This window comes from Myiozetetes cayanensis, unplaced genomic scaffold (genome assembly GCF_022539395.1).
Source record: "Myiozetetes cayanensis isolate MyiCay16 unplaced genomic scaffold, myiCay2020 scf17, whole genome shotgun sequence".
Lineage (NCBI taxonomy): Eukaryota > Metazoa > Chordata > Aves > Passeriformes > Tyrannidae > Myiozetetes > Myiozetetes cayanensis.
Window position 1 is genome coordinate 1,710,891 of NW_026087378.1, and position 24,553 is coordinate 1,735,443.

Below are 24,553 nucleotides of genomic sequence, written 5' to 3' on the forward strand. Positions count from 1 at the left end.
CCAGTAAATTTTTAATAGGCTGTGGTTGACTCCTTGCATGTTGAGGAAGTGAGTACACAAACCCGGTAGTTTGTACACGCAGTGATCCCAATACTTATCTACGCATTTCTTGCCTGATCTCTGATAGCCCCAGTTTTCCAGAGGGTCTGGAATGAATACTACATGTTATACTATAAGCCTTGCTGTGCTCAGACCTGCAGCTCTTATCAGCCTGGTGTGTGAATGTGTGGGACTCGACTGACACAGATCTCTGGCAGCAGATCTCACATGCAGATCCCAGATTTACAAGACTCTGCTTTTACTGACTTAACTCCCTGTGCTCACAGATTTGGAAAGGAAGGGGAATTTTGCTCTGTTGGTGCAGTTTGCTGTCATGGGTACGTCAGCCCCCATGCTGGCTCCAGATTGCCAGTGTATCCATCTGGAATACCAGCTCTGATCCTGCTAACAAAGTGGTTGAGTGCTTTCCTGCTGGGATGCAGTGCAGCAGCAGCAGCAGCACAAGCACAGTGCTGGCAGTGTCACAGCTGCTCACACCCCTCTCCTGAGCTCCTGTGCAGAGCTGGGGTACCCTGCAACCTCCTGGCTTTGCTGATATGCCTGTGTGTCTTTCTGTGTGCCCAAAAACCAGTCTTAATAGGATATAATCTAATTAGCTTTAATCTGCTGATGTAGACGGTGGCTCTGCCAAGGGATTTCTAGGCAGAATTGTAAAAAATGTTTTTAAATTGGCAGATGACCAAGAGGGCTGGTTAACTTCTGTAATACTCTCCTAGAGCTTTTGATTAAATATCCTATGTAAATAGGAATAAGTAAATAGTTCAGGGAAGGAGAACATGCCTTTAGGTTGCTTCAGCAGGTATTTTCTTCAGCACATAGATAAACATACACCATAATCATAGTGTCTTCTACCAAGGTGACCCTGTGGAGTGCTGTGCCCCTTGTAGAAAGCAGAGGTTGCTCCATGCCCTGGTGCTGTGGGCCCCACACGTTTCAAATAGGCAGTGGCAGGACTGGCCACGCTGGGACGCGGAGTCGCCACCAGATCCATCCATTCTCACGACAAACCAGCCTACGGCATTTGCAGGTTTGGTGCACTTGCAGCGTGGCAATTACGCCCTGTTGGAGTGCTTTCCATTTCCTGTGCCATCTTGATAAACTTTATAGCTTCTAATTTGCTAGAGAGTCATTGATATAATTAGGAGCCCTGTAAATGGGAGCAGCACACTCAGCTGATGGCAATCGAGCCAGTTCATTTTCCATAAGAAGCTCTAAGGGGGTCCCTCCCAGCAGCAGAGATTATTTTCTCTTTAGGCTCAGCTGATAGAGCAGCAGCCATCCTTACATGCTTGGGTCATGACATGTTTTATTGCAGCCCCTTCCACTACCCATATATTTTTTCATAAGGAAGCCGAGGAAAGGGAGCCCATCCGTCCTTTTGTTTCCGAAGAGCAATTTGAGCTGTCTGTCCATGTCAGCAGGCTGTGTTAACAAGGCTGTGAGAGCCAACAGCTCTCTTTTTGTGAGATGAGCCCTGTAAGTGCAAAGCTTTCACGCTGCTGGGTCCCAGCCTGATGTCCCTCCACTCAAGTTGCACCAGGTTTTCAAGCAAAGTGGCAGCTTAACCGACCGAGTCTGGGGCTGTTCCAGCAGTCAATAAAAACATCTCCTGCACTCCTGGTTACTCCAGCATGGTAAACACTAACCATCAGCCATTCTCATGCTGCTGTTGGTTGTTTTCCCCTAATAATATCTTTCATGGTATGTCACAAATTGTCAGAGGTATCGGGGCAGATTTATTACCAAGGATTTTAACAGTCTGTATCTGTAAATAGTGTGTTGGTGAAGAAATGTAAATAATTAACCAACCTATTATTCTCTTTTCTCTCTATTTTTTTTTCTCTTGACAGTACCCTCAACAACAACAACATCACCCGCATTCCTGTTACCAGTTTCAATCACATGCCAAAGATCAGGACTCTGTGAGTAATATCTTCCAATATTATAACATAATGCTGGTGTAAACCAACTCTTTGGCTCTTTGTTGTATGATAATCTCATTTCAGTCTCTCAGGCTGCCTTGGAGACCTGGGTGGCTGCAGAGCTGTGGAGTCCAGGCAGGGGTGTGAAGGTGCTTGGTGCCCTCAGGGCCCTGACAGGCATTGTACAGGATTTATCCAGAATTAAAATACAGTTTTATCAAGAATTTCAATTTACCCAGAAATGAAACTGGCAGGTTTGGTTTTTTTATTTACCATGGGAAAATCCATAATGTGAAATGTTTTCCAAGCTGGAACATCAACAAGATCATAAAAACTGCTCAGATAGATCAAATTATTAAATTTTGTTAATATCCTAGTCATTCTTTTCAAATTCAGAATACTAATTGGTGAAACAGGACATTTTTAAAGAACTTGAAAAAGTCTCTTTTCCAGATACTCTCTGAAAAAAAAAAGTCACTGATTCTGATGCATTTTTTAATAAAAGCTTTTCTTACATAAAATCTATGTTCTTTTTTAGCTGGATGCCATTGCACTGTAAAAGCTTTAATCTTTAGTAGTCCAAAATACAAAGATGTGAAATTAGACTGAGCATTTGTATAATTTAGCCATAGTCTACCAAAACCATTTTCCTTAAGTACCTTATTCCTTTAAATTGCTTTAGGCAAGACACATCTTCAGTAAAAGTCATGTTTAAACAAAGCATCTGGTTTTCCTCCAAAATCTCCAACTCAACAAAGATGTGTTTAGCTCCAAAGGCAAAGAAAGGCAAATAGTAGCTAGCCTGAAAATATTCTGTGCCACTGAAAAAAATGAAATGCTTCAAGGATGCTGCATGTGCCTGTGTAAAATCATATTAAATAAATTAACAGAACTGAAGAAAAACGGCCCTTACTTATGTCAATCTGTGCAAGATAACCCCTGACTTAAATTTCCATTCTTCATTAAATGATGGCATTATTAAATCTAAATAGTATGTATTTAAATGGCAATGTTTGTCTTTTAGAAGAGAACGGATAAAGAAGATAAAGGTGTCGAGTTGAGGTTCCCGGAGTTTTGCCTTTTCTTACTCAGTCACACTGCTCCAGAAAATTTACCTGGCTTTTCCAGATTAGCCACCCTTGCCTGTCAGCAGAGCTCGGTGCCTTCTGCCATTTTCCTCTTAGTTTAATTTCAGAGATGGCTTTGTCTAGAGCTCCCTGGAGACTTACACTGACTAATCCCCCTCTGCTGTAATTAAGGGGAGGAAAAAGAAAAAGAAAAGAAAAAAAAAAAAAGGGAAGGAAGTCATAAATAGGATTTATAAAGGGAAGCTTTTATATTGAATTCTGAGAGCCACGTTTTATACAACATGAATGCTGACCCACTCTAAAAGGATTTGCTGGGAATTTAATTTAGGGTCTATGGCTAAAAGGGCAATTTTAGCAAACTTGCATTTGTATTCCTTCACCTTATGTTCTTTCAAGGTAGTTTCATCAATATCAAGGGACGTGTTTCAGTCTCCAAAGATTGCCAAGTAACACACAGTACCCTTTGCAGATCAATGTATGAATTGAAAAGTCCTGTATAAACAGATGGAAATATAGTAAAATGTTTTGGGCATTCTATCTGTTTCAACAGAGGCAGAAAAGTCACCAAAATAGCAATTAATAGAAGATAAATCCTGGAATCGAATAACATTTCATAATTTTTTCTGCTGCTCCTACATATTAAAAATTCTTCCTCTACCCCAAGTCATCTTAGCACTTTTCCCAATTAATGCTTTATCAATTATAGTTATTAACAAAATAAGTTTTCATCACTACATATTACTTGATATTCTCTGAATATCTTCTGTTCAGGCTATTACCTGTTCAGGTTAATATAATTTTGATTTAACCAAGTTTTAAGTCAATGGATAGCTCTGCCCTAGTAACTAACACACAGCTGAGCATATGTAAAACATCAGTTTTTGTTCACCTCTGTAAAACGTTTATATAAGGATATTATTTGGGGGAAATGTTAATGTTAATATTCTCTGTGGTTTCCTGAGCTTTATCACACTTGATAGCCTGTTTCTCCTGAGTTAATATACAACCTCAGTGAAGAAAGGAGAAAGCTGTCTGAGGTGTAACAGCTGAAATAAATTTACCATTTAATCTGTTGGCTGTTGATGCAAATTCAGTCCAAATGGATCTTGAATGATGCTCGCTACAGTTTGATGACTGTACTCTTTTCTTCAAGAACATCATCAGCCTGCACACCTTCTCAAAGAGCTTCACACTTAGGTGTGCTTTTTTTTTCCCTTGTAGGAAATCCCTGCTCTGAATGTTACTTAAGAAGGGATGAGCCCTTTATCCCTCAGCTGAGGCCCAGGGGCTGTGGATATTTTCCCTGTGTGTCCCTTTTACACTCTAGTGAGATCCATTAGCAGGACATTTGAGGCTGCATCTGTAGCAGCTACATCTGCTGTGATGGTTCTGTGGATAAATAGCTTTTTCTTCGTGGCTCTCAAAACAAGCTACTCATTTTAGAGCTGAGAAGGAAAAAATAAAAGGTATATTCACCTTCAGCATGACCTCTGAGGGGAAAGAATGAAAAAAAAAACCCTGAGAAAAGTGCCAAGAAATTTTGAAGCACCTGAAGAACTCTTTACTAAAATCAGCTCTTCTGTGCTAACCTTTTTTACTTAACTGTCGTTTCTGCTGTTAAGTTTCATTGATCTTTTAGCCTTGATTGGAAGTGACAGGAATTAGTTTTTATTGATCTGCTTTCCTTTGCTTGAAACAGCTTTATTTATGGTAAAGCATGTCCCCTGTATCTATTTGCTTAATGGTAAATGTGCTGTTGTCTCTGCATGTGTGAGTGACTGCTGAGACAGGTAATTGCATAATTTCTTTTAATTTTTTTATTTGAAGGTAAACTGAAAATGTGCAAAATCACTTCAGTGCCTTTCATGTTCACAGGGAATTGGTGTGTAATGCTTTTGAAGTACTGTGAGAAGTCTTTTAGTGGCTGTATTCATTAATATAATTATCAAAAATATATTCTAATGGGCTTCTTTGTAAAGATTGATAGGATTTCCAAGTGGTCTCTTCTCAAAGAAAATCGTATCTCTGTAAAAAAACTTGAGCAATTACAAGAAGGGCTCTGCTGAGGCAAGGCAGTGGTGGTTTGCTCTACTGAAACAGGAAACCCCAGGGCCCATCTTTATCAATTTAGTGAGGGGAAAAAAGCAACTCACAGAACTGGAAAACTGCCCCTTTTTGTGAAATTTATTATTCCTGCCTGCTTTACGTTCCTATGCAGGGGATGCAGGGAATGGCATGGGATGAACTCAGTTCCAGTTCCTGACTATCATTGTTGACTGCTGTGGGAAGGATGAGACCTTGAGGATTTACATGAAATGCAGACTCTCTCAAAGTTAGAACAAAGTCTTACTTAGGGTTATTTCTGGCTAAATGATATTTATGTATTTATTTATTCTTCCCTTCAACAAAAAGGCAGGTTAACGGTTCATATTAACAAAACATTTTATTAGAAATCCAACTTACTGCAGCTTCACTTAAATAGCTTCACAGTCCCTAAACTCAAGGTCTTGTAGCCATCCTTCTAGAACAATTACATGTTACAGTGCTCCCAGGAGAGCAGTGCCTTCCATCTCTACAGGATAAACTCTCAGTTCCAGATTTGTGGGATTTTTTTTTTTTTTACCATGCCTGCCCACCCCAGACATACAAATCTGGGGACTGTCAGCCCGGGCGCCACTGCTGAGCTGTGCTGCTGCTGTGCAGTACAAACAGCTCCCAGGCAGACAGTTAATTTATTTGGAGGATGGACAAGGCTAAATCCGGTGCACACCAATTGTGTGCCTGCAACATTAGTGAATAATGCTTTGTCTAACCATTTCTGACAGGATTTTCAATCTGGCTTTTTATCATTTCATTTGGTGTAACACTGCAAATCTATGACTCATTATGAGAATGAAATAATTAGTGTCCTGGGCTTTTGTTTTGACCTAAAGTTTGGTAGCTATTAAAATTGCCAGATTTGCTCCCTGAACACATCATCATTGTGCTTCTCCCCACAGTGTGATAATGCTTCTGCAAATCCCTGGTGCCAGGCATGGAGCAGGCTGGACAGGGAGCTGCATGGATAGATCCTACATGAGTTAAAAATTCCTGTCTAGGTCCTGCATATTTGCATTAAATTACCACAGTAAAAAGAGCATTGATGAATTTGTACAGGCAACACAAAAGGTGTCAATAGACTCTGATGTGGAGGGGCTTCTCTCTTCCCTCTCTTCCCATCTCCCCAAAGAAGGCAGAAGAGGGAGGAGTCACCCATCAGCCTGTTTCTCAGCCTGGTCCTCATGTTTAGGCAAGCCACTCTTTGAATTGACTCAAAGATATCACATTCATGCAATTCTTTGTGATATAAAATCACAGGCAAAGTGTTTACTTAGCACAATCTTGAACTCTGCACATTCTTGTCTCTGGAATGACCAGCTGTAGATGGGTCATTATTGAACTTCATTTTTCCAAGCCCTTATAAATAATAGCACTAATTTATATGTGGCCTTTGTGTCACAGAATCACAGAATATGCCGAGCTGGAAGGGACCAAAAGGATTATTGAGTCCAACTCCTGGCCCTGCACAGGACCATCGCCAAGAGTCACACCTTGTGCCTGACAGTATCATCCAAATGCTCCTTGAGCTCTGGCAGCCTTGGTGCTGTGCCCACTGCCCTGGGTAGCTTGTTCAGTGCCCAAACACCCTCTAGGGGAAGAACCTTTTTCTAATATCCAACCTACACCTCCCCTGGCACAGCTTCAGGCCGTTCCCTCGGGTGTGTTACAGGGCAGCATGGACAGTCAAGCCCTGACTCAGCTGCAAGCAAGAACCTGCAACGATCCTACTGAAACTGCAGTGAAGAGCCTGGCAGACTTGTACTTGATTGCTCTGTTTGTGGCTTATGTTTTAAAAAAACTGCCAATAACTGAAGGTTTTTGTGTCTTTTGCAGGCGGCTCCACTCCAACTTCCTGCACTGTGACTGTCACCTGGCCTGGCTGTCGGACTGGCTGAGGCAGCGCCGCACCATCGGCCAGTTCACCTTCTGCCTGGCCCCCGTCAGCCTCAGGGGCTTCCTGGTGGCAGAAGTGCAGAAGAAGGACTTTGTCTGCTCTGGTAATGACACCAATTACTCGTTTCTCTATCAGCTGATGGGTTTATATCGCTATTCACGTAAAAAACAGCGAGTGGAAAACGACCGTGTTGTGTTCGGGTGCCATCCTGTAGCCATCCTGGTTTTATCACTGTTAAAATGCATGGGAGCAGATCAAGTTGTTACGTTTTTTTTTCAACTTTGGAAGAATTATTGGATTCCAGTTAACATTTCACTTCTCACATTATTTTTTTTTTTCTGCTTTAACATTGCCAATGATATCAACATAAGAAATCAATTAAGCGTGGAAAATGTGGTGTTTCTCAAGGGAAGAGCCCTACAGCTGACTGGAAAGAAAGAAAGAAAGGAAATAGAAAATGCAAATCTGAGTGTGTTGACAAATGATTGGACAATAGAACATGAGGAGCAGATTTTATCCCAGGGACTGAAACAGGATTCTTAGGGAGCCAATGCACTTTGCTGTTCTGCAAGTTTCCACACTGATAAATGAGGCAGATGATACATGGCAACTCACAAACCATGTGTCTGTGTGCTGGGCCTATTCATCAAGTCTCCAGAACTGCACTTGGCTCTTGTGTGATACAAATAGATTTTCCTAAAAGTAGAAGAAAAAGAAAGAAAAAGAAAGAAGTAGAAGAATTGGAAAAGAGAAATGTCTGAATTGGGTTGATAGGAAGGAACTGGTGGAGGAGAGCTGTGGCAGTGTGTATGCTGTGAAAAAAGATAAAAGCCATAGGCTTGGAGGTAATTTTGTAGGCCTAGTGGAACACAGGGAGCTTGTTATGAAGCTGATGTGAGTCCTAATATGGGTAGACTGAATCTTATGCTGTTGGGTTCTCTTCATCTCTCACAGCCTGTGAACCCTAAAGCTCCATCCTAGTGGTACATGGGTTGGCTGATGGAAATACAGTAGAATTGCTTATGTAGAAATGTTTTTAGGAATACCTTTTTTGTGTAGTTTCATTTACATGTGACAAAGAAAGAGAAAAAGGGTTGTACTTGGAGAAGAATGGTTTGACCCTGCTTAACTGCAGTTGAATTTGTGCCCAGGTTTGCAGAAGTGTCATGGGCACGTGGAAAATGAAGCTGTGCACGAGTGATCTTTGAGACATGATAGTCAAGAGTGCTGAGCAGCTTCTATGCAGTTGTGGAGATGATGCCCAGAATATCTGATAAGTTACATCAAAAGTTTAACTAAAAGAAAAGTTTAGAAATGTTAACAGTCTTGGGAGAGGAAGGATAAAAGAAATGGATAAATGAAAATGAATTAAGCTATTAGCAGAAGCTAATTTTACCAAAGAGGTAACCACAGCTTTTTTTTTTCCTTAAGAAATGAAGTTTTAGATAGGGTGTGAATTTAGCTATTTGGATTTATGACATGGTGAATGAGGGAAAATGAGTTGTTTAAATCAGGAGAAGAGATAATAATTGCTGAATGAGAAATGTAACATGAACAGAACCCATTTAAGTGGGGGTTTCTGTGCAGACTGTGACTTCCAAAAGAGACAAGGGTTTTAACAGTTGCCCATTGCATCAAAACCATATAAGGGTACTCTCAAGATTTGCCTGCTTTCAAAAATATATAAAATAATGAAAATTCAAGGAAAGAAATTTTCATTGAGACAGTACATCAACTGTATCCATGTAACTCTCATTTGGGAAATGAAATGAAATGTACTGAAAAAGAAATTCATTTGAAGAGTTCATTTTAGTGGAGGATTTAGCTGAAAACTCAGCTTAGTACATGCTAGTTCAACAAAATCTACATGGACAGCTAGTTTAAAGAGGATATAAATCTTCCCTTCTCCTTATTACAGTTCTTATTCCTAATTTTACAGCATAATTTGTTAATGTTTGACTATGAAGTCAGACTAGGACAGATGGTGAATAGTGAACTGAACTTGTCCTTCTGCAAAGGAATTTTATAGAAGTTAAGCTTGTATGAATCACTGTAACTAGCCTGGAGCTGGCAGTGAGAGCCACCTTTGCATCACAGTTATGAAGTAGCTGAAATACAAAGTAGTGAACAGTAGCTCAGAATATTATCTTTTGTTTTTATGACAGCGGGAATGTCATCACAGGAAAAGGAAACTCAGCTTTTCCTTCACTGTGAAATGGGCTTCATCAGAGCATTCCAGTTCAAAACCTGTGCTTCTGGGTGCTTCAAAGGAGCAAGAATAGAATCATGATTTGGGGAAAGAAGATAAACAACATTGCAAAACTGACTTCTCTTTATTCTTTGAGCCCTGTGCAAAAATAGTGGTGTTTTATAATTTTATGGGAAATACTTTTGTGGAAGCAGGTTTTGAATGCTACATACCAAGCTGGAAAAGAAAAACTGAAACAATGGCAGAGAAGTGCCATTAACTGGAACCCAGATTGCTCGACATGCTCGACATTGCTCTGGACATGTCCCGTGCAGTGATGTTTATAAGCATTAGGAGCAAAGCATCTCAAGATAATGTTGCTGAAGCCAGAGTTATATGCAGATATACCTGGGTAAACTGAGTCATACCTGTGTAACCTGGGAGTCAGTCTCCCAAAAATGTTATTCAGCTTATGCCCATAAATTACAAAAGTGCTGTTTCAAATGGCCCTTGTAGGCCAACTGTGAGCAGCAGAGGAGCTGTTCCAGGACTCACTTGCTCAAGCCCATGAGCATTTGGCTCAGAGCTGGCTGGCTTCTCCAGCAAGCTGTCCCCTCCTCACTGGAGAGTCCCTCCTCCAGAGCCACCCCAGGCAGAGCAGCCTTCCTGGGCCTTTGCCTTTAAGGCCATCTGTTCTCATGGAAAACTCCAAACACACTCTTCCTCCTGCACAGTTGGTTTTTGAGCTCTGGGATGCATTTGGTGAGACAGTGTCCTACAAGATAGTGTGTGCAGAGGGGGAAATTGTGTGGCACCAGAGGATGAGCCCCTTGCTGATGTGCTGCACGAAGGTAGCAGGCTGTGTTTTATATAGATAACATGCTGTATTTCACACAGGTAGCAGGCTGTATTTCACAGAGATCAAGAAGTGTATTTTGCATAGGTAGCAGGCTGTATTTCACACAGATATATTTCACCTAGGCAGCATTTCTTCTCTCTCCACCATTCCCGTGCCATTCACTGCCATACTGCTGTGACAGGAGAACATGGTACACTAAGTAAAGACTTAGCATGAGTTGAAATGCTACCTGTATTCTGATCTTGGGTTCTTGTTTATTTTTATGTTCCATTAGCTAGCAGGGAAGCATCTGGGGGTTCTGGCTTATGCTCAGTCCCTCTTAGAGTCTCCCAGTCTTTGCCTGGATCAAACCCAGCTTCCTTCCCATGCTCAGATGCTTCACTGTCCAAGTGGCCTTTCCTTCTCTGTCTCTCTCAAACACATTTCATCTCCCTGCCTATTTGTCTGTCTCTTGTCCTCCTCTGACCTCCTTATGATGGTAATTTTATTTCATTTTCCTCTCATATGCTTTATTATAGCTCTTTGATTTTTCTTCTACTGGCTCTTTACTTATTGAAGTTGAAATTAATCTGCATATTGATCAGTTATGTCAAGTCATAATGTGTTTTCTCACCTGCATCAGCGTGGCTGTAAAGCTTTGCCTGCTGAAGCAATGGGTTTGTGAAGTTTTGCAGTTGTACCATCAGCAGCACCTTGGTCTTTTCAGGGTTCTGTGCAGGAGCCACTGAGTGACCCCATTTAGATTTTTTTTTTTTAAATCATTCTGGTTTTCCTAAATACATACATGAGGGAAAAAAATACCTCTGAACTGCCTGTCTAAGAATAAAGCAGCTGCATTTAGGAGCATTGTATCTCATACTGGGACTGTAGCACACTTCAGATGCTGTCCAGGTTTGTTGTAATTTTGGCCAGGAGCTTGATGTATTTTACAGTGGACAGTGTTTGAATTGAAGTATGAACATTAGATGAGATTTCTTAGAGTAGACCAGAGATCGATTTCTCTAAGAGTTGATGAAATTTATAAGTGTAAAATATGTGATTTTTAAGTACTTTTCTAAGATAGGGTTTTTTTAATAATGAAAGAAGCATTGTAGAGAAGGAAGGTAGATCAATACGACATTCTCTTTTTTATTAGAAACCATTTTCTCTGATCCTTGATCCTTAGTTGCCATTCAGAGGGTCTCCAAGAACCTGAAAGAGGTCAAGATGCATAATTTGGATTAAATAAGTTAAAATTCAGTCTGAAATTGACTCAGGAGAGACATTTTTACCATAGACAAGTGTCCAGTGATTTCTGCCTGTATAAACAGATACTGATTTTAAGAAAACAGTGGATTGACCCAAATCTCAGTTGGAAGATCTAGAGTTTCTGATTCATGTAGTGAAACTGCAGCTGAGGTGTAATAAAGAGAAAAATATGTTAGCTTCCTGCTGCTTCATGCAGACTGGGAGCCCTAATGAGGCAGCAGATTTATTTGTTTAGGTGAGGTCAAATGGCCTTAAAACAAAGCTGTTACTCTGTGGCCCAGACCAAGGAGCTCAGGAGATTGTCTTGCTCCGTTTTTCAACTAATAATTTCAGAACATATTGTTGAGGAGACAACCAACAATGAGTAACTAATAAAACAGCACTCTTCAAGCTCGGTGTCTTAACGAGAGTGCTCAGGAGATGCCAAAGGAAAAGCGCGTGGGGAGAGGAACCCCCATCTGCTGCCGTTTGAAACGCTGTGCCTGGTGTGTCTGTGGGGTGGGGAGGTGCTACCTGCAAACTACAGAGAGGGAAGGAGTGCTTGCTAACGCTGCAGGGCAGTGGCAGTGGTTCCTGGGGGTTTCTCACCGTGCTCTCCATCCCAGCTCAGGCACAGAAGAGCTGCCGATGGCCCTCGGTTCTGATGGTCACAGGAACTGGATGAGCAAACTGGGAGGAGGATGAGAAGGAGGCCTTTTCCCTGCCTGTGTCAGTGGTCACTTTGTGCCATGTGGGACATCCTCACTGTACAGCTCTTTTATTGCTTTCAGAAGTGAGCTTGACCATTTCATCCAACTCTGGCCTTTCTCCACAAGAGTCACCTGTGGGTCATGTCAGACACAGCATCTTCTTCTTTCTCACTGTAAAGTCAGTTCTTGCTTTTTCTGACCATTCAGAGACCCAACAATAGACTCTTACAATGAATGGGGTCTAGGCAGGACTTACAGCATATGACTTTTAAAGCCTTTTGGTGAAAATCATGGTTTAAATTTGATCTTGGGAAATTTCTGTGGAATGCTGATAGAATTTTTACCTCCTGTTACAGTTTGCTACCACAAAGTAACATTAATGACTAGTCTAAGGAAACACTTCGATACTGTGCAGTTGTTAGTTGCTCCTCAAATGAAATCCTGTAGGAGATTTGGAGAGATACTAATCACTATTTATCAGTTTGTTTGTTTTTTGTTTCAGTTAAGTTTCTAATAACAAACTTTACTCCAGCACTAGCAGTTATGTTGGTTTAGACTGTAGGAATTTACTTCTTGACTTGCTTAGTATGTAAGATGCCACATATGGTGCTTTTCATTTGGGGGACCATCTTGTAATTCTGAGGGATAAATATGTATTTATTAAGGCACTTAATACTTCTTTGAGGACCGAAGCTGAAAATTGGCTTTTAATTACAGTAAATTTAGTTTTACTGTTAAAAATTATGTCTTACCTTTCAGTGTAATTAGCTTTTTTTTTCCCTTGGAACCCTCTGTTCCCCAGAGCAGTATGTATAGTGCCTTAATGCTTATTTAATGATGGTGGGTTGGGGTATAATTATTCAGCCACTGAGCTTTTGAACTGTTGCTGTAAAAATAATGACATGGTTAGTTTTTATGTTAATGTCCAAAGCCTGTTTTATTACAAGTTGTGTTGGTAGTATTTTGGTACAGAAAAAAAAGCTTCATGGCAGTACCACAGCCGTGCTCAGAGGCAGCTCACAGAGAGCTGTGGTGTTAAATACACAGGAACAGGGTTGACTCTGAGTATGTGGACAAGCACTGCAGGAAATCTGTAGAGTTTCTTCTGTCCAATACATGTATGTGATTGGCAGCTCATTTATGGGCACGCAATTAATAAGAGTAATTAAAGCAGGCACAGGGCTGCTTTATGGACAGTGAAATTAGTGATGTTATGTAGTTGCATTACACCTGTGGTGGGTTGGCAGTGGCCCACCCACCACCAGCCCCCCTGCTGCTCACACTCCCCCTCCTCACTCTTCTCTTCCTGGGGTGAAACCAGGATCTGCTCCAGCACCTCCTCCCTCTCCTTACTCTCTGAGTTTGCTGCTTGCAGGACTCTCTCTCACTTTTTTTCCTCACTTCCTACTGTCTGACACAACTTTGCCCTTTCTCAGGTGCACTCTCACAGAGGCACCACCACCTTCACAGGCAGGCTCAGCTGTGGAGCCAAAAGGAAGTGTCTGGAACTGCCCCAGCCTCTCCTCACAGCAGCCTTCCTGGCATCTCTGGGCACCAACAACACCCTGTACCCAAATTCAAGGGATCTCCTGGCCCATTGAATTAACTCCTAGTAATGGCAGGCAAACATGTTTAGGTCAGGAAATCTGTAAGAATTTTATTCTATAATTTCCAGACACCATAAAGAGTTGGAATGCACCAGGGGCCTCTTGCAAAAGACCAAAGGCAGTGACTCCAGTTTGTCTCAGGACAAAGGCAGGAAAGGCCACTGTTACCCCTCCTTCCTTAGTGTGTTCCAAATGTCAGAGGATTTGGTCCATGGAATCCTCAGGTGGCCCTGGGAAGGGGATGATGCTTCACTTTTCAGTCCTTGCCCACTCAACTGGAAAAAAGTGTTCCCTCACTGCAGATCTGGCCATGGGGGAAGCTCATGACCAGGCTGGACCCCTTGGATGTCACTGTCAGGAGAACAGTCACACTCTGCCAGCCATCTCTGAACAGTCTTGTCAAGCTGTAATGCTTCTGGCTGGACTGAATCCCATCTTCCTCCTCCTCCTGAAGAGCCCAGCTTTAGCTGTGACAGGATCAAACAAAATCACGTGGTATTTAAAACTCCTTTTCAAGTAGCAGCAAAAAAAGCCCAGGGACTCGAAGCAAAGTCTTAAACTTTTCCTATTTCTTCCAGAACTTCATCAAATTTCCTTGTGAAACAGTTCAGGATGGATCACCTGTTTAGAACTGTACTCCCTTTGTAGGCTTACAATTGATCATGACCATTATCTATCTTTTAACCTCGTACAGGTGGTATCCTTTCACTTAAATAATTGATCTTCCTCTTCATTTTTATGCTTGAATATATTTATAAGTTCTCTGCATTATTTCTGGACCTATTTCTAAGTGTCAGTTCATGAGCACCTTCGAGACCGCTGATAAAAGTTGTGGAATTGGCATTAATGTGGTGACTGTGCACGGGCAGAAGCACTACATCTTTTAAGACTTTTTATTAGCATTATTTTAGTCTTTGACCTGCTTTGGAAGAGCAAACAATACACAAACACAGAGAACTCTTTTAGGAGAACATGCCTGTGTTGACAAGGCTGGAGAAAGACTTGAAAAAGAGGCTCAGAGTGGGCACAGGGCATAGGAAACATTCTACCTTTTCAATCCCTCCTGTGGAAGGCTTAGGTGGAAAAAATCTCCCTGAGAGAAAAACACCTTTGTCATTGTTTTTCATAGACTTCAGTTGTCTCACAGATTATGTTTTATTAATCCTTCAGAAGACCAAATCTACCTGTTCAACCTCAGTGGTTACAGGTGAGAGACTCTTTCTTTGTTCTACTTTTTTTCCATTTTGCTTAGAACTATTCTATGTAATTTTGGTGGTGTTATTGTTAATTAAATAATTGGAATACTAGTGCTTTTGGGACAAGGCAGTGTGAAGTAATGTCTGACTTTCAATGGTGTTACTTTACTGATAAGAGTTTGAAACATGCTAAGTAGGATTTTGTGCAATAAAGTAGATTTCATCCATTAAGCCAGACCTTCCTTTCACTGCAATTGGATATTCCCAGTTTTACTCCTCGATATTTATTTGTAAACTGATTAGTGTTGACTTTTGCTCACAGAACACTTGTGCTCGTGTGCCAGGAATTTTTAACAGATACATTTCCTGTTTGGGAACGTTCAGCAAAGCAGTGAAGTTGAGTCAAATAATGAATATTCATGACTAACAAATTTTTGCATACCATGAACTTGATGGTATTAACACCCTCAATTAGGGGCTCAAGTTACTAGTCAGAAATCTTAAAGCTGTGCTCAGTGAAAAACTGTTGAACAACCATAGATGGAAATATTTGCATAAAGCATTTGCTGCCCATTTATTGTAGAATAAACACATTTGTGCAGATTTTGTCCATTAGGGGAATATTTGCCATCCAGAAGGGATGTTGGCTTTGCAGAAGGTCAGCTGTGATTCCCTTGCCCATCCCTCTCTGCAGGACTGTGTGCTCAAATGTACCTTTATGCTGGGATTCAGACACCAGTCAGGAGCAATGCAGCTGGTTTAGGTGGCTCTTTATATCACTGGGAATTTAGTGCAGACCAACGCTCATGCAATAATAATTGATTTCAGAGGTCCCAGCGTTGTCAGAAGTTCCCATGGGTTATTTAATTAAACCCAAAAAGGTCACACTCTATCCATGGATCAGCAATACTTACAGTGTTTTGTTTATTGATCAATAATTTCATGTCTGGTATACTTAAAATTATGTTAACTCGCCACAGATTTTTAACCAGTAAGCCCTGTCAGATTTATCTTAATATTCATTAATATTTTGTACAATTAGCTGTATTTTGCTGGTGGAAAAAAGCTGCTGCAAAGGCGACTGGATAGGTGAGGAGGTAATAAAACACACTACTTCGTGTGCTGTAATTGGGTGTCAGCACAAATGAGATTATTTAGTTTATTTAGTAATTGCAAAATTTATTTTAGATGCCTGTGACATTTAAACTGTCCATTTATACACCATAACCATTCTATTCTGATAATTGTAATATCAGTCTGTTTGCTGCTTTTAAAAGGCTAGAGGCTAATGAGAAGCTTATTTGGAAAAAGCATTTAATTTCTCTGTAAACTGCTGGCTCCTAAGTCTCTCCTCTTTCCTCTCTCCCCCTAACCCATAGTCTGAGACTAAAATCAAGTGGTACCAGATATTAACTAGTCATAATCATTGACACTGTCATTCCATGACATCAGGCACAAAAAGCATAGTAATTTTTCTTAAATCACGTTCCTGTTTTAGCTTCCACATTTTGTTAGTGTTTTTCTTATAGTAAAATGTATAATTGAGTTGATGATTTTTATCTCTTATAGAAAAATATAATTAATGTGGTGAACTAGGGCAGCTATGTAACACAACACAAAAGATCTGAGATGGCAAGATGACAGATCATAAGAACATCTTCAGAAGGGAGATAGATAATAAAAATACAACTGGCTTGTCTGTGGCCATTTCCTTTTGCTGCATCCACGCCATAAGGAGTTTACTGCACTTGTGGAGGGCACAAAGAATTCCAGAAATAATTCTGCCTGTCCTGTGTCTTTCCTTTTGGAGAAGTATTGGCAGCAAAAGGAAGATTTATTTTTAGATTTCAAATACCTTTCTTTAGAGGTTGTGTTGCCTTGGGGCCCTTGATGTATCTGTATGCTCATACTCAGCATACCTACGAAAGTCATACCCAAATTTTAATAACTTTATATTCCATAGACTACTTAGACTTGTTTTCTTGACCAGTCCTTTCTTTACCAGCTCCCCACAACTATAAAAACTTTCAACTGATTAATCTCTCTTGGATTTTTTTGTACTTTAATTCTATAGATCTGATAACAATAGATCCTCATTTAAGTGGAGCTGTTAAATCCAAATCAGATGTTGGAGTGTGTGTGTAATACAGTATTTTGTTCTTTACCAAGGAGAAACAAGAAAAAGCATTTAATAATAATAATAATATATGTCCAAAGTCATTTTAGCATTAAAGTTTTCAGAAATCTACAGTCTAGATCTGCTTTTGCTCATGAAGAAGCAAGAATTTCACCAGCTCTAAAGGGCTGTGCTCGTAGTGCTTTGGGACATGGTTTAGTGATGGAACTGCAGTGCTGAGTTAATGATCTTAGAGGGCTTTTTCAGCCTTAGTAATTTTATGAGTCTACTCTTGCTACCTGCTTTACTGCCAGACAGACTTGTCTTTCTATCCTTTCTCTTTCTTTTCAGATTGCTTTATATAATCCCCTCCTTTCATGCCATTCCTCCAGTGCAGATCACTCTGCAGCGCTGCATCACACAAACTGTGGAGGTGCTGAGCAGAGTTCCACTGACTCTTCTAGTGCTGATTTGGATGCAGTAGAGTCAGAAAAGACTCTTTAAACTCCAACTGGCAATACATCAGGTGTTTTGATGTTGTGCCCTAACAAAAGGGAGGGTTTTACTGCTCCCCTAACCCACAGTGATACGTGGTAGTGTTATAACTGTGCAAAATGCATTTTTCCCCTGCTACAAAGCCACTTCAGAAAGCACATCAGACGTGTGGTGAGAAAGGATGTGAGGAAGATTTGACCTTGCAGCCAACTTTTTGCCTCCCAGAGGGCAAGGATTGCTCTGAAGTGTTTCTTCCTAGTTTAATAATTTCTCCCTATCCCTAAAAGCTTGCAGTAGCTCGTTTGCACTTCACTCCTCCTTCGTTTTGTTTTGCCCATGGCACCACAAAGTAGGCAGGCAAAGAGAAAATGTAAAATATTAGCAGTCAGGTTCTAAGAGCAAATCTCTTGTTCCTAAACATAACAGAGAGCAGTGCATGTTTTGAGGCAATATAAACTACTTTTGGGAGTAGCCACAGTTAAACTATAACAGAAACCTTGGACTTGCCTTAGATTGGCAAAGCTGGCAATGATGTTTGAGCAGAGCTGTGTTAATTTTGCAGGAATTCTGCTCATTGACAATGATTCCCTGCACTTCTGTGGCCAGAAGACAGACCCAAGAGAGCTGCTTGCCCTGCCTGTTATACACGTACCTGTTTAACTAATGGAATTGTTTTGTCTTGTTTAGTTCCAATAGCTACCCCTTAAATACTACATTAAATGCGTGGTCGTGTATAGACTGTGTGAGGACAATAATAAGATTTTGAAACTGGGCAAGTCAAAGCTCAGGTTGCCTGATAATTATAAATTTGTTTCCTTGGACGGTATGCATATGGATTTAGATTTGTAATTGCATTATTGAAGTATTTTTTACGGTAGATTTTTACCCAGATGATTCTTGGGGGTGACACTGAAACCAACTGTGTGTTAAGATGAAAGAGTGTTGATGGTAAACTCCTTATCTGCAACTGTCCCTGTGGTTGGAAAGCAGACTGTAAATGAGACAGGATATTTTAGCAAAGAGAAAGGATCATTAGGATCACCTCATGATGAAAGCAGCTGCCCACTCTCATAAAGAATGCATTTGACTGCTGCCCATGCTGGAGTGAAAATTTCCTGTGAGATCCTTTTTTTCCTAGACGGTCACTACCTCTGAAAATCTAATTTCTGGATGCCTGAATTGGAGTTCTGAGGCCTGCTCTGCCAAAGTGCAGTCACTCACAGCTCTGATTAGCATCAGTGAAAGCTATATTTAAAACACATACAGTGCCATGAAAGCCACAGTTTTCTCCTGCTGTCCTGACAGAAAGTCAGGTGGTGACCCAATAAAAACATTTCAAACCCCGGACTTGAATTTGGCAACACTTTGCACACGGTTTAAATGGTGATCTTACCCTGAAACTTGGTAGTGTATTTTAATACAAGGCAGTTCTGTCATCCCTGGTTACAAAATAATATTGAAAGGGGATGACAGCTTGCCTGAACTCAAGGAAATTCAGACAAACTGCAGAGACTTCCCATCAGAATTCCGTACCTTTCTGACGGAAGGCATGATTTTGCAGTAATTGCCTTTTGCTTTGCAGCAAGTGTAAAGTCAATCTGTAGAAGTTTTCAGCTGATGTCTTTTCAAACTGTATCTGCCTATCAAAATAATGATACTTAGAGGTGCCACTGAATGTCTTTCCAATGGTGACTTTTCTGTGCTGTTTACAAGGCTTTGCAAACAGGAACGTGGGTAGTCTTGATGCACAGGTTGACATTGTTGTGCATAGTTAAGGGCTAAACTGAGCAGGTATGGAGGGATAAATCAAGAGAGACAATTTATAAGAATGTTGCATTTTTATAGCATTTGTCATAATGAGCATTGGATGGCAAGCTGATGCAAAAAAATATTCTTTTGACTTTTTGTCACCTGCAGTTTTAATTCATGGAAGTATCTATCCTGGATCTTTTCCAAGACAAATCCCAAGAACGCACAGATTTGTGTAGAGTTTTTAATGGTCTTTCATGTATTTGTGATTTGACAACTCTGATAGTTTAGTTTTTCCAACCAAAAGGCCAATCTGTTATGATTTTCGTCACTTCCTACCAGCTCAAGCCTTTACGTTTAGCTCTCTGTGTCGGGTACCTGAGGTTCCTTGTGTTACGTGTACTTTGGAAATAGGGCTCATTATAAATAAACCAATAACTGCTACATCTTGATGACCTCCAGTAGCATAGCAAACCCATTTTATCTGTGGCTGAGTGTATGCATATAGCAAAACTTCCAGTGTAAGAATCATAACCATTTGAGTAAAATTGACATAATTGCTACAGTTTCAAAAAAACCTTAATGACACCTAATTAAACCTGAATCTAATGAATTGACTATAATGTATATAGAGCAGTGTCCTCATGCTACACCTTTGCTCTGTGAGAAGCTTTGTGTCTCTCCGTGGTTATTACTAACTTAAGGAAGGGTTTGAAGGTTTGAACTCATATATTTCTAAATTCTTTTTGTGTTTCCATTAGCTGCATTGTCTAATCTTGAAAAAAACTGTCTGTTTCCAGTCTGATGCCATAACATGTTACCTCATTTCAAAAACATAAGTCATCATTGATGACAGTATGTAAAAACACTCAAGAAGTGTTTGTGTAACAGAAACTTCTAAGCAGAGATAACTTTTGGAAATACTGCTTGATCCCAAGGCTTAATTTTGAAATCTTTGAATAAATTGATAGGGCTGATCACGGAGGAGACCAAAGAAGTGTCCATGAGGGAAAGAGATTGATAGAGTGGAGACTAAGGAGGAATAAGACCACAGTAATCTTCTACACATTTTTCTCTGCAGTTGATGTGTAGCACATTATATTCACTAAATCCAAATCAATTATTACTTTATATAGTAAAAGGATCTTGGAAAACTCTGAGCCTGATGTATTTGGTTGTTAAAATTTCAGCCGATCATTTCTTAAAACTAACGTTTCATGTTTTCTTTCTGTCTCAGGTTCCCAGTCTGAACCTCCCTCGTGCAGTGCCAGTTCCATCACCTGCCCATCTGCCTGCACCTGCAGCAACAATGTAGTGGATTGTCGAGGAAGGGGCTTAACAGAAATCCCAGCTAACCTGCCAGAGGACATTTGGGAAATGTAAGTGCCAGTGTAATGCATTCTTTTCCATGGCTCTCCATTTTTATTCCATATCTGAGCCTCCTGTGTGGAAGAAAGGCACATGTTTTGAAAACTGTTCTGTTATCAGGTATGGTGTAGTTGTTCTCTTTGCTTTTGTTCTTTTCACCTAAGAGCTCAAACCATTCTTTATTGTAATTTAGGATATTGTTTGATGTTGCCCTACCTAAAAGCAAGATGAAGTTCTTGGTGTATTAAGTTCAGATTGTGTTTACATCTCACAAACCTGGAATTACAGTTCTGTAGTCAGTAAAAGAAACACACAGTCCTTTTTTATTTCTAGATAGTGGTTTCCCCATGAGATGGAAGGATGTCTTGATAGCTTGGCAGAAAGCATTTATAATGAATTAGGATATCAGAGCACATCATCCCTGCTGATCTTACCTTCTATTTCTTGTCTTCCACATTTTGTTATTCCCAATTCTTTAACAGCTTTGTGACTTGTGTGGTGAAATCAGATGCTAGTTTTACAGACTCATTTGTCTTTACTGCCTTTAGGAATTGGTATCTTCTCTTTCTGTGTCTGTGACTTCGTACTACTGTGGTCCTGAAATACTGTTACATTAAAGCAGTTTGCTTTTGGTTAGTCCATAGGGAATGCAGATCAATTCTTTTCCTATTGAGGTGCTTGTCTCACAGAGTTTTCTGACATCCAGCCAGCTTTTACAGTCTACACTGTATGAACTCAAATGTTTTTGTAGTCACTGGACTCATCCAGCTGTAGAAGTACTGCTACATGGCAAAATTCACTACAGTAAAGAATAAATTCATAGGATAATAGAATGTTAAGGAAGGGATCCTAAAGACCATCTCTTCCCCCCTGCTGCCATGGGCAGGGACACCTTCCACTATCCCAGGTTGCTCCAAGCCCCATCCAACCTGACCTTGGACACTTCCAGGGATGGGGCAGCCACAGCTTCTCTGGAAAACCTGTGCCAGGGCCTCCCCACCCTCACAGGGAACAATTTCTTCCCAATATCCCATCTAACCCTGTCTTCTGGCAGTGGGAAGCCATTCCCCCTTGTCCTGTCCCTCCATCCCTTGTCCCAAGTCCCTCTCCAGCTCTCTTGGAGCATCTTTAGGCACTGGAAGGGGCTCTCAAGTCTTCCCAGAGCCAGCTTGGTGCTGTTGGCAGTCCTGCTGAGGATGCACTCAATCCCACTGTCCATGCCAACAGAGATGTTACTTATCTGCTGCTCCCAATACCCAGCCCCAAGGAACGTTGAATTCAACTATTTCTTGTATTTCCCTTTAACTCAGTATTTCTTTATAAGCCAAATTGTGTCTGACAAGAACCCTTGACTGACAAACTGTTCTACAAAAGTGAAACACAGAACTGTTGCTCTAACACGGTTATTAAAGGTGACCTACATTTCACTCTGTTTCAGTATTAATTAAAGATCTTTTATTCAGCCTTCCTACTGTTCTTCATTAACATGGGTAGGCAGAAACTTCTCTGACAAAGCTGCCAACAAGTCCTAGAACTGTTTTTGTTGATAAAACCCTGTCACAAAACAGGTAACTCACTTGTCATGGGACATAAATCAAGCATCATATGACACTTAATTTCCCCTTGCTGCTGACCTCTGCCTCATGTAACTTAGAAGTCTGTTGTGTTACTCTGTTACCCCTTTCCTCAAGGTGAAGATCTTCATTTCAAGAATGTTTACTCTGAAATAAAAAATTTAGGAAAGCCAGAAATCTCTATCCCAGACTTGTTTTTTCATAATTTCATAAAGTAGGTAGCAAGAATGTACAGAATGCAATTCATTTTTTCATAAAGCTTCTTGTTCAGTGGGGAGCTGACATCAGCAGCCAAATTGACTGAGGAAAAATGAGTTACAAGAAATTGAAGCTGAGGAATACAGACTGTGTGCTGAATGCTATGAAAGATTCTCTGCTTACAAAGTGGTTCTCTTGTGCTTTTTAGAGGAGAAATGAACAGTGCATGTTATAGAGAAACACATGAGAATAAGCAGAGGAAAGTTTTGCATGAATACTTGGATGAAAACAAAAGTCATTAAGCACCTGGAGGCATATACTGACAAAGAAATACCAAAACAAATATGGCTTGGTGGTTTGCTGGAAATGAACAATTTCACTATGTTGAAACAGCATCTACAATAAAAGGAGAAGTTGCATCTATTAAGAAAGGGTGCATGCAAGGTAAATGAGGAGCTTAGTGTGAATGCAGAATGGACTTGACCTTGCAGAGATACAGGCAAGGAGAGATGACCAGCTAGTAGGAGACAGTCTCCAAAGAATCTGATTTTCTGCTCAGACTTCATTGCAGCCTTGCAGCCTGTGCCTGTCAGGCTGAGTGACAGCTCAGCCCATGGAGACAGCAGAGCCAGGCTGGAGCAGAGACTTGACTTGTTAAACCCAAAGCTCCCAGCTGTGCCTGCAAGAGTCACTGCCCTGCAGCTCGTGGGAGCTGTTGAAGAATGTTGTGAGTACAGGAGTGCCCCAAGGGTGGCTTTCCCTCCATGTGTGGTTTGGGCTGCTGTTGGCTCAGGACATGGGTCCAAGCTCTGGCACTGCTGGGTTTATGCCAGGGAAAGGACAGCTTTCCTGCACATCCAGGTGTGGGGCACTGTGGTGTTTCAAACAGTACTTCCTTCAACATCCTGCCTGCCAGGTCTGTTTGATGCCTCCAAGTACTGGAGAGAGATCAGTAACTCCCCAGTAATTTTTTCCCCTCTTGCCACACTTTCCCTCTGCCCTTTCTTTAGAATGAAGTTTTCATGCTATTTGTCTCTCTCAGACCAATCTATTCATTCTTTATTTATCACCTCAAGCAAGGCTGTATTTTAGGATATTAATTCTGAACAGCTTTTGTCTGAGAATTTTGTACACTTTAAAACAATAGTGTGGGGACTACCACTCCTACCTTTGTGCTTTATGATTGTTAGTGCAGGACCCTCCTGAGTGAAAACAGGACACAACCTCCCAAAGCCTGGTCCTCCTGCTCCTGGCTGGTCTGGAGGGTGCTCATGCTGAGGTGCCTGAAGGTGTCAGAGCAGCAACCACTGGCACTGGGCACTGCTTCTCTGAAGGTTTTTAACATTGTTTAAAAGAAGAATTGATGTAATTGCTAATGCTAAAGGCTGGATTGTGATTGAGATGCTTGAAAGAACAAAAATTAGCTGGGCTAGTATGGAAACTGTTGGGAAAAGAAGGCTGAATTCAAATAAGGAAACAGCCAAACACGTGGAGGAGGATTGGGAACAAAGGAAATGAAGACAGGTTGAGCAAAGTGCTGAGAAGTGAGGAATATTTGGTGATAAGGCCTGAGATTGCTGTCAGTGAGTCTGGGGCACAGGCTGGGCTGTGGGGATACAGCAGGAGGGCACTGGGGTGGGGCAGGGTTTGGGGCCAGGACAGAGTGATGCAGGTAGAGATGGAGCCAAGGAGTCTCTTCCCACTGGAAAGCACATGGATCTTCCAGAGCCTTCCTGCTTTGTCACCATGTACTTGGGAAACCCAACAACAATTTGTGTGTCTGTCCCTGTGCACTAGTGACGATCTAGGCAGAGATTAACTATTAAACTCTCCAGAGAGATTTCCTGCTTTCACTGCTGCTATTCCAGTTAGCGCTGCAGAGGTCTGGGTCTCATGCTTATGTTACACCTAAGTTTCCTTGTGATAGAATTAGTTATTTTGGCTTTTGGTTATTAATTAAATATTAAATTATATTTTAATTAAATATATACTTTTTAAAAGTAAAAGGAAAAATTAGAAAATTACAAAATGAATGTTTTTAGCTACAGTCTTCATTCAGAGCTTTTGTATACATATGTTGTGATATCCACTCTAACAGCATAGTCTCATGTTGCTGGTAAAAGCCTGGATTGATTCCTTGCTGTCTAGGGATGCATCATGGATGTATAGTGAGGGAACCTGTGCATATAGGGTCTGTTTACT

General features: G+C 40.9%; 1 protein-coding gene across 2 annotated transcripts in view; it reads left to right on the forward strand.

Moving 5' to 3' along the window:
- The window catches only part of SLIT3 (slit guidance ligand 3), a 472,700-nt gene that overhangs the window by 283,916 nt on the left and 164,231 nt on the right, over window positions 1-24,553 (forward strand). For both annotated transcript variants that reach the window (XM_050312542.1, XM_050312543.1), the window contains 3 exons: window positions 1,911-1,982; window positions 7,004-7,167; window positions 20,449-20,590. In XM_050312542.1, coding sequence (XP_050168499.1) covers window positions 1,911-1,982; window positions 7,004-7,167; window positions 20,449-20,590 — 378 coding nt within the window. The remainder of the gene's footprint in view (window positions 1-1,910; window positions 1,983-7,003; window positions 7,168-20,448; window positions 20,591-24,553) is intronic.